The sequence below is a fragment of the Oncorhynchus gorbuscha genome, linkage group LG15 (genome assembly GCF_021184085.1).
Source record: "Oncorhynchus gorbuscha isolate QuinsamMale2020 ecotype Even-year linkage group LG15, OgorEven_v1.0, whole genome shotgun sequence".
NCBI lineage: Eukaryota > Metazoa > Chordata > Actinopteri > Salmoniformes > Salmonidae > Oncorhynchus > Oncorhynchus gorbuscha.
The window spans coordinates 11,358,485-11,368,655 of NC_060187.1; the positions used below are offsets into that span (position 1 = coordinate 11,358,485).

Consider the following 10,171-nt stretch of genomic DNA (forward strand, 5'->3'; position numbering starts at 1 on the left):
CAAACAAGTGTCAATATCTAGCACTACGTTGCCCAGTGGAATCAGCTAAATCCCACAACAACCGCTCAAAAAACAGCAATGTTTCCTAGACAACTGAGTGGGATGTTTCCATGATGACTTTATGTCACCTCTTCCAAAGGACACACAGGAAACAGAATCCCGAGGTGATGTTTAAATGGTTCATGTAACAGGCCGCTTGTCAATGGCTTTTCCAGATAAGTGTGTGGAACTACTGCACTGGCTATGTAGCATTTTCTAAAATCAGTTGGCAAGTTAGTCTTAGTTGACACATGGATCATTTTCAAAATGTTCGAACAATGTTACAAAATTCATTAATGAGCAATTGAATGACACGTTTGGTTTGTTGTTTTTTCATGTTATTCATGTTTTGTTTTATTAAATATTATAGAATCTTACAGCGTTTGTAAATACCTCAAATAAATATGTAATTTAACCTTGAAAAAAAGATCATTCTAAAGACTTGAAAATATAACATATATATAATATATTATATATTACCCAGAAACACCATAGGCTGGTGTCCTGAACCCAGAGTAATACTAATCAGAATCGGCCCAATATGTGATATCATGTTTTCCCCCTTTCATACATGGAGCCTAATAATAGATCAACTTTGGCTCCCAACAATAAGTTAACTGGAACGGTCCTTTTCTAGTAGGAATGCAAACCCTAATCCACATCAGGTACACAGGCCACCCGTACTCAGGCTGCTGAGGTTTCTTCCCTAGATGAACATTGAAATGATCCCTTATTTAGGGAATGGACTCCTTCTACAGTACGCTCAGGCCCCTCTAGTGCAGTCAACCCAGTCTGTGTGCGTCTGCTACTCTGTTACACAAAACAAGCATCAATCCATCACAAAACCATATCCTCCTCTACACACTTCCCTCCTTCAACCCCACCAACCCTTTATCACTCCACCACACCATAAACCCCTGTCCTCCATCTCCTCCTCCACACACCTCTCTTCCACAACCCCTTCACTCCACTGCCTCCACATCCACGGCTGCCTCCTCCTCCTCTCCCCCAACGACTAAATCTTTCTCCGGCAGCAGGCCGTAGCCGTTGAGGAAAGCCTCCACGTCGGTGGCGAAGAACTCCTCGTTGAAGTGCTGGTTGGTGGCCAGGAAGTTCCCCAGCAGCTCGCCAGCCTTATACACCAGCATGGTGGGCAGGACGTCATCAGTGAAGCGCTCCCCCGCACCAGTCACCCCAGCGTCGATCCTGCAAAACTTGACGCTAGTGTACTCAGTGGCCAGGCAGTCCAGGCAGGAGTTGAGCGCATCGCAACCTTTGATCCCCTCCTTGTAGATGTGCACCACCACCACGGTGAGCCGGTGCTCCTTCTCAATGACCTCCAGAAATGCCTCGCCGCTTTCCAGCTCGTACACGCCCTCGAACTTGGGACCGAAGCTGAGGCGCTCGTGCATCTCCTGCATGCACTGCTTGCGGTACTTCTTCATGCACTTCTCGTCATCCTCCTTAATCAGCTCATACTCCTGTACACTCATCTGAAACCATGACAACAAACAAAGAATGATTTACAGTTTATTGATCGTCACAATGTTTTGTTTGCTGTGTACAATAACATTACAAAGACAGTCATGTCTTGTCCTGTTTTTAGCTCAGTGAAGTCAGTTAGTTTACACAGCACACCTGTTTAGACTCACACCTGAGTATCTTAGCCATCTGTATAGAGAGACCTAGCCTGGGTGTTCAATTGACCGGTCCAAGATACTGGAAAGGGACACTTAAGTGAACTCATTAAAGGAGTACTTTTGTCAGCATGTGTGGTTCTGTTTCTGCGTTTGGACCATAGAAATACACATTAAACTGTGCTGTAACCTAATCTAATCCCACCTTGCGGTTCAGGCTTCCCCTGCCGTCGTCTTTGGGCCTGTGTGGGGAGGACATCTGCCTGAGCAGCTCTCTCTTCTGGGGGGGCAGGGACTCCTGGTCCATGCTCTCAAGCTTAAACCTCCTCCAGTCATTGATCACTCCCTTTGGGCCTGAAAAAAGAACAGGACAATGGTCATTCATTTGTGGTCATATGGAACTATTGTAAGCTTCAGACTCCTGTCTTGTCATCCTCAATGGTTTGTAATGTTTGTAGTCCTACTGCCTTGACATGGTGTGCCGAATTGACACAGAATTTCAGGACAGTATACTCTTGATGTCATGTGCCATGACCACCAAAATAGGATTTATACATGGCGGCAGACATTTTTGTTTGGGGCTGTGACTCAGATGAACACAGCAGACTGTGTGTGTGTGTGTGTGTGTGTGTGTGTGTGTGTGTGTGTGTGTGTGTGTGTGTGTGTGTGTGTGTGTGTGTGTGTGTGTGTGTGTGTGTGTGTGTGTGTGTGTGTGTGTGTGTGTGTGTGCGTGCGTGAGTCTGTGTGTGTGTGTGTGTGTGTGTGTGTGTGTGTGTGTGTGTGTGTGTGTGTGTGTGTGTGTGTGTGTGTGTGTGTGTGTGTGTGTGTGTGTGTGTGTGTGTGTGTGTGTGTGTGTGTGTGTGTGTGTGTGTGTGTGTGTGTGTGTGTGTGTGTGATTGGCAGATGTACAATGTGCAGTGCTGGATGGGTTGGCCCGCCCTCCGATGGATTATGGCCTAAACTAGACGCTTAAGGCTGTCTTCTAATTGCACCTTGGTTGCGTAGGAGCAGGTAGGAAAGTAGCTTAGAGCGTGTGTCAAAGTGCCAGAACACCACAGAGCTCTGTGTTTCTCTTCAACCTGCTACTAACATTGCTTATCCCTTTCTAGTTTGGGTGGCCGCTCCTCGGCTGTATGCTGTATTTGACCTGGCCCCTATTTAAAGGAATAATGCTATATATCCTATCAGGCTTGCTGTGGAAAGGCAGACAGACTGTTGCCACTGTCTTATATTGGTCTGATCTCAGATAGACCTAAATGTTCTAAGGATGAACTGTAACTGTACAAGACACCACCTCCACACTTTAATCACACACACACACACACACACACACACACACACACACACACACACACACACACACACACACACACACACACACACACACACACACACACACACACACACACACACACACACACACACACACACACACACACACACACACACACACACACACACACACACACACACACACACACACACACATTAGCCTCATCCTCACCTGTGTGGGTGACGTTGGCCTCCTCTTCATCAACGTTTCCAGACATTATGTTTGAGAGTTAGCTGTTGGGAACAGAACACAGGAGGGGAGGGGATGTTTTAAAACTCTCTCAGAACCTAAACCATCATTTGTTGAACAAAAGGAACATTGTGACAATAAAGCTCAAGATCATTCAGGATTATCATATTTTGCAGTTCGGCCATTTGGAGGGGTGTTTAGTGTGCTCGTGGCCAAAAGTGACAGCTGAGCTAGTACATGTTGACACCATATAATCCTTTTTGGGACTGAGGGCCATTGGTATCAGACAGTATGACTGCTCTACCTATTTCAATTCTGTGATCCCCAAATAATCTTAGCTCCCAAAACCAAATCTCAGTCTGTCAAGAGAGACTAGTCCCCCAATAACATTATGTAATCAAGCGTGTTTGAAATGGTTTTGGCCCTGTATGCCCATAGAGCTTTCCTGGAAAGGCTAATCAAGTTAATGTGGTTTGAATGGATTACTCTGGTATCCGATCCCTCTTGTTAGTGGTTGGCACGTGAGGGTTAGATTCTCTCTGGATTGTTAGTCATGGAAAGGAGGAGGGGCTAATGGAAAGGAGGAGGGGCTAATGGAAAGGAGGAAGGGTCTAAGGTGCCATTCCTGGAAAAATACTGGAAAACCAACAGCCACAAGACCGATTTTTAGACTTAAATGTATCCATCTGAGTGCTTTAACCAAATCATCACGTTTTAAAACGTTTTTCTCTTTTGTCTCTCTCTCTCCTATAAACCTCTCTTTAGAGATGTTAACCAGATGTTAACCAGGACACCATATAGTCTAACCTGTGACTGACAGAGTTACACTGACTTTCCAACTGACAGGTCACGCACCCAAGAGTTACACTGATTTTCCAACTGACAGATCACCCACCCCAGAGTTAAACTGATTTTCCAACTGACAGATCACCAACCCGGAGTTACACTGATTTTCCAACTGACAGATCACCCACCCAAGAGTTACACTGCCTTTCCAAGGCATTCTGACACCTTCTTCCCTTGTGTGCGAGGAGGTAAAGCTTGCGGTTGGGCTCGTACAGTGTTGCTTACACTAAACCAATACGTCAATGGATTAAACTGACTCCAGTGTTTTGATCTTAGCATACCACACACAATATCCCTCCTTCCTGTAGGCCTATCCAACAGCCTACCACAAGGACAGATGTCTCCATGGCAACCCCCAACCCCCAGCTCTAAGGGTCCAGGCTATGCAGGTATTAGCCCTGATGCACTCCTCTTTAATGATTCATCTCCCTGATTGGAGTAGTGAAGTCCTTCAAACTTTAGTGAGTCCACAGCCCCATGTAGCATGATGAGCCATTTATAAATAACATCTGTAAAGAACCAACTGATTGCAGCATTACCGCAGAAATGGAGGAGGCAAGTGGAAATGGGAGGTGGTAAGGAACTTGTCTGCCCTACATTAAGGACCAACATTCGCTAAAGTCAAATCTGATAAATAAAAAAGTATACCAGTTTAAGTTAAGGACCAAAAAATTGGCAGCTGCACCATACAAGTTGCAAAATATTTGGGAGGAGATTATTGATGTACCGATTCCATGGCACAAGGTTTATGAACTGATACATAAAACGACGCCGGATTCAAAATGTAGAGTTTTACAATATAAATGACTATACAAAATGCTTGCAACTTTTCCAGCTCTGCAGGTTTTGCTGCGAAGAGACAGATCACTTATTTTGGTAATGCCGATATGTAGCTAGTTTTTGATCGCAGGTTCAGGAATGGAAATAGCACTGCTGGGGGATTTGATACGTCACAATCAATCGATCAATAATATAATTGTACTCTTAGCAAAGGTGTTTATCTTTAATTTAAAATCTGTAGAAACTTTGAAAACAGAAATGTTCAGAACTTTTCTGAAACATCACATTTAAAAAATATATGGCAAATAGAAATAAAAACCAGATGTTCTTCAGAGATAGATAGGAGTGGTTGAGGGGAGCTAAAGGCTGGGACTTGACCGTGAAATGTACGTAGTATGTATAAGCTGGAAGTGGAAGCTTATTGTTGTCCATTAGTTTACTCCAATTAGGGGAGGGGTGGTAGGGTTAGGGGAAAACAATAAAGAAGGAAAATAAACTCAGCAAAAATAGAAACGTCCTCTCACTGTCAACTGTGTTTATTTTCAGCAAACTTAACATGTGTAAATATTTGTATGAATATAATAAGGTTCAACAACTGAGACATAAACTGAACACGTTCCACAGACATGTGACAAACAGAAATGGAATAATGTGTCCCTGAACAAAGAGGGGTCAAAATCAAAAGTAACAGTCAGTATCTGTTGTGGCCACCAGCTGCATTAAGTACTGCAGTGCATCTCCTCCTCATGGACTCCACCAGATTTGCCAGTTGTTGCTGTGAGATGTTATGCCACTCTTCCCCCAAGGCACCTGCAAGTTCCCGGACATTTCTGGGGGGGAATGGCCCTAGCCCTCACCATCTGACCCAACAGGTCCCAGACGTGTTCAATGGGATTGAGATCCGGGCTGAGATTGAGATTGCCTGTAATGACAACAAGCTCAGTCCGATGATGCTGTGACACACCGCCCCAGAACATGACGGACCCTCCACTTCCAACTCGATCCCGCTCCAGAGTACAGGCCTCAGTCATTCCTTCAACGCTAAACGCGAATCCGACCATCACCCCTGGTGAGACAAAACCACAACTTGTCATTGAAGAGCACTTTTTGCCAGTCCTGTCTGGTCCAGCCATGGTGGTTTTGTGCACATAGGCAACATTGTTGCCAGTAATGTTTGGTGAGGACCTGCCTTAACAACAGGTCTCCAAGCCCTCAGTCCAACCTCGCTCAGCCTATTGCAGACAGACTGAGCACTGATGGAGGGATTGTGCATTCCTTGTGTAACTCGAGCAGTTGTCGTTGCAATCCTGTACCTCCGTTGTGATGTTCGGATGTACCAATCCTGTGTAGGTGTTGTTACACGTGGTCTGCCACTGCGAGGACAATCAGCTGTCCATCCTGTCTCACTGTACAGACATTGCAATTTATTGCCCTGACCACATTTGCAGTCCTCATGCCTCCTTGCAGCATGCCTAGGGCACATTCACATAGTTGAGCAGGTACTTTTGGTGTTTTTCAGAGTCAGTAGAAAGGCCTCTTTAGTGTCCTAAGTTATCATAACTGTGACCTTAATTGCCTACCGTCTTAAACAAGGTGCATAGGTGCACATTCATGAATTGTTTGTTTTGTTACCTTTATTTAACTAGGCAAGTCAGTTAAGAACAAATTCTTATTTTCAATAACGGCCTAGGAACAGTGGGTAATCTGCCTTATTCAGAAAGACAGATTTTTACCTTGACAACTCGGGGATTCGATCTTGCAACCTTGTGGTTACTAGTCCAACATTCTAACCACTAGGCTACCTGGTTCTTTTAACAAGTATGGGAAACAGTGTTTAAACTCTTTGCAATGAAGATCTATGAAGTTATTTAGATTTTTACAAATTATCTTTGAAAAGACTGATAAAGGGAAGTTTATTTTTTTGCTGAGTTTATATAAAACAAATATACTGTATATATCTCAAATTATAGATACGGTATATTTACAGAAAAAAATATATGGAGGATTGTAAATGATGCAGACAATGACATAGATTGTGTTTTTTATCAATCTGCTAAAGCTGAAAAGAAAACGTCTGTGTGTGTACCAATCCAAATGACTCAAATGTTTATGTAATGGTACCTATACCAATAGGTTACTGTACACCGATAAACAGTTTATTTAACCATAGATGTTCAGCACCACAAACACATACTGTCCTTTATTACAAACAGCAAAATATCAGATCTGGGCCCGTATTTAAACAGTGTCTCAGAGGACGAGTGCTGATCTAGGATCAGATACCCCGCCGTCCATCTAATCGTTTCCATTATTATCTAAACGGCAAATCTGACTCTTGGGGGAAATCCGACCCGAGTTAAGCTCACGTAAATGGAACTACCTTTTGATGCACTTTTCTCTATGTATATTCTGACCTTGAACTGAAGCGTGAGGTTAGCATGCTTTTCACCCTCTATTCATTTGGGGTTGGAGATCAAAAGAAGGAAGGGGTGGTCGGAGATGTGTCTACATATGTGCCGTATTCTAACCTCGACGTAATTCTACCATCTTTACACACTATGAAACAATGAATATGGTCAGGCAACCTGTTGATTGAAATAACACCATTTTACATGCACTGTAATTTGTAAATTACAAGTTGTTAAGTTGTTTAATTTTACCTTCATTTAACTAGGCAAGACAGTTTAAAAAATGTATTCTTATTTACAATGACAATCTACTGCAGCAAAATCCAGACACCCTATGGGACTACCAATCACGGCTGGATGTGATGCAGCCTGGATTTGAACCAGGTACTGTAGTGACGCCTCTTACACTGAGATGCAGTGCCTTAGACCACAAGGGAGCCCTATGTAAATGAGTAATCCATTTGGATAAGGGGATTGTACATATATATTACAATTGTTTTAGATCTAGTTTACCTTATAATCGCTGGAGACAAATGTGAAACCAGTCATATGGAAAGGAACTGAAGCATATACACATAGCACCTTTTCCACAGTAAGTTTATGAAATGCTGGCCTTGTAACTTGGGATGAAATGTGGAGACCCAAGCTATATGCTTCTGTAGCTACCTGGTTCATTTAACAAGTATGGGAAACAGTGTTTAAACAGTATAGCTCCAAACTTACCCAGTTGATTTATGATTGCTACAATGTTTTGATTAAATGCCCAGACTTTTTACTGTATTTTTTACAATTTGTATCTTGTTAGATATTAGCTGCTATCAGTAGTCACAGTCATTTATACCTACATACATTTATAACTGTCACTTTAGTGTTAGTTTCCTTACATTTATTCCATTCCATCGTTAGCTTACCTTTCTTTCCTCTGTCACGTTCATGTGGTTGTTCCTGTGGATCAATAGCAGTAGTGGATCATATCAGGCTAACGTATTTCAAGTAATCATTTGGGACATGTAACCTATTTGAATCATTATGGAAGCAGGCCATACGTATCAGTTTAAACCTGGAGCCTGGTACACGGTTCACAACTACTGGACAGTTGTCATCACACTTCCATGATTAGTGAGGATTATTAGGGTAGATTTATAAGAATACCGTTCCACCCCTATTGTACACTTTTCTAAACTTACAATATTTAATGGATTGAACAATTGAATATGGTAATTGTCAGAATGAATCGAACCACTGTATTTTTGATTCACCAATATATTTGTGCACAAAGGCTCTCCGAACAAGTTGTTTTGGTTATTATTCATAAACAATTTCCTAACCCTAAATAATATACAAGGTCAGAGAAGTTTTATATCTTCCAATTGGTGCTGAAAAGTAGACGAATATGCATATATTTAGATGGCTTTCTGTCACGCTAATATTCTGAATCTGTTCTCTCCATATTTTCTAGTGAGTCTGTCGAGAAAATTCTAATTAAAGGTGCACCAAATTTAAAGGGATGGATTAAAAATCAACAAACTAAAAACCCTATGGAATGAAAACGCAAATGGGAGGATTTCTAGCAGTTAAATGACATTTATTCAGTGTGCAAGGGAAACACACCTGCATAAGGTAGGTTTGAATAACAACTACTGAGAAGTGCGTAGGAAAGGCTTGCATAGGACAGACATACGTTTGTCTGAATCGGGCTCTTTGTGAATATTGGCCACGAAAATAGAAATAATTTTCTTAATTATTAAACCATACATGCCGTTCTTTAACTCACCTCATCTCCTGGGTCGAAAACCCCCCAAAATATACAAAATAAAAACAAACTCAAAAAATCCAAGTGCCGCCCAAATAAAAATCATATATAAGCACATGAGTTTCCTTCATTTGAGCTCCAACACTGTCTGTCTCTTTTCCTCCACCTCATCTCCCAAGGGAAAAAACTCCAACACAATACAAAATAGTAGAAAGTAAAAATAATCTAATGACCAACCACATAAAAATGAGTTCCCTTTCTATGGGATCCAACACCCCAAATAATATAGTGTTTTTCTCTGTTTTACTCTACCAGCGAAACTATATGTAATGTTGTGTCCAGCTGGAGCAGCCTGCTACATTTTATATTTAATCAATTCAATCAATCAATCAATGGATTACTATCTCACCAGGGTCTCTTTACCCAGAAAATAAATCAGTAGAATGAAGTTAGTCCAACATCACAACACGTTTGTCCATCCATCTATCTATACCAAGCTGCAGAGTCAAAGACTGGCCTCATAAGTCCCTGGAATCAGGTATTTATCTACGGCTCTGTCCTTACCTGTGAGCCTACGGTCACAATGAAGCACTTCCTCTGTTGTCGTCAGCTTCCTTCACACTGCACTGTGGTCAGTCACACAACCGGGATGTCTAATGCTGTGAATAGAGTGGGGTCCGACGCTGTGTGTGTGTGTGTGTGTGTGTGTGTGTGTGTGTGTGTGTGTGTGTGTGTGTGTGTGTGTGTGTGTGTGTGTGTGTGTGTGTGTGTGTGTGTGTGTGTGTGTGTGTGTGTGTGTGTGTGTGTGTGTGTGTGTGTGTGTGTGTGTGTGTGTGTGTGTGTGTGTGTGTGTGTGTGTGTGTGTGAGTGTCAGCCAATCACTAGGCCTGAGGGAGATTTGAGAGAAGGTGCTCTGGGCATTACGATGGGACCAAACAGAAATAGCTCCGGGGATCTGGGGTTCTGAGGATAAGAGGATCTACAGGAATTAGAGACCTGTACCGAGTGAGATCTAACTAACCAGATAAAAGGAGAGAAAGAGAGTGATGGAGAAAATATATATGTATATAGAGAGAGTTTGAGATAGAGAGAAAGAAAGAAAGAGTGAAGAGACAGATGAAGACAGATGAAGAGAGATGATATGGATGAAGATAAATGATCAAGGGAGATTGAAAGAAAGAGAGTA

General features: G+C 42.4%; 1 protein-coding gene across 3 annotated transcripts; it reads right to left on the minus strand.

Annotated features, from left to right (window-relative positions):
- Nucleotides 1-360: 360 nt before the first annotated feature.
- pdcb (phosducin b) lies at nt 361-9,652 on the minus strand. Of its 3 annotated transcripts, XM_046301079.1 has the most exons (5): nt 9,550-9,604; nt 8,144-8,177; nt 3,181-3,242; nt 1,882-2,030; nt 361-1,532 (listed from the first exon to the last, which is right to left on the minus strand). In XM_046301079.1, the coding sequence occupies exons 3-5, from the start codon at nt 3,224-3,226 to the stop codon at nt 1,002-1,004; spliced, it is 726 nt and encodes a 241-aa protein (XP_046157035.1). In that variant the 5' UTR covers nt 3,227-3,242; nt 8,144-8,177; nt 9,550-9,604; the 3' UTR covers nt 361-1,001. The 3 variants fall into 3 exon arrangements, with proteins under 3 accessions (XP_046157035.1, XP_046157033.1, XP_046157036.1); XM_046301077.1 differs by lacking the exon at nt 8,144-8,177 and having other exon boundaries at nt 9,550-9,652; XM_046301080.1 differs by lacking the exons at nt 8,144-8,177; nt 9,550-9,604 and adding an exon at nt 9,007-9,481.
- Between the last annotated feature and the right edge of the window lie 519 nt (nt 9,653-10,171).

Excerpts from the sequence above, each read along its gene's own strand:
- pdcb (XM_046301077.1), bottom strand. The coding sequence starts at position 3,226 with ATGTCTGGAAACGTTGATGAAGAGGAGGCCAACGTCACCCACACAG. Across the intron at positions 2,031-3,180 it reads GGCCAACGTCACCCACACAG|GCCCAAAGGGAGTGATCAAT; the intron begins GTGAGGATGAGG and ends TTCTTTTTTCAG. Across the intron at positions 1,533-1,881 it reads GGGGAAGCCTGAACCGCAAG|ATGAGTGTACAGGAGTATGA; the intron begins GTGGGATTAGAT and ends TCATGGTTTCAG.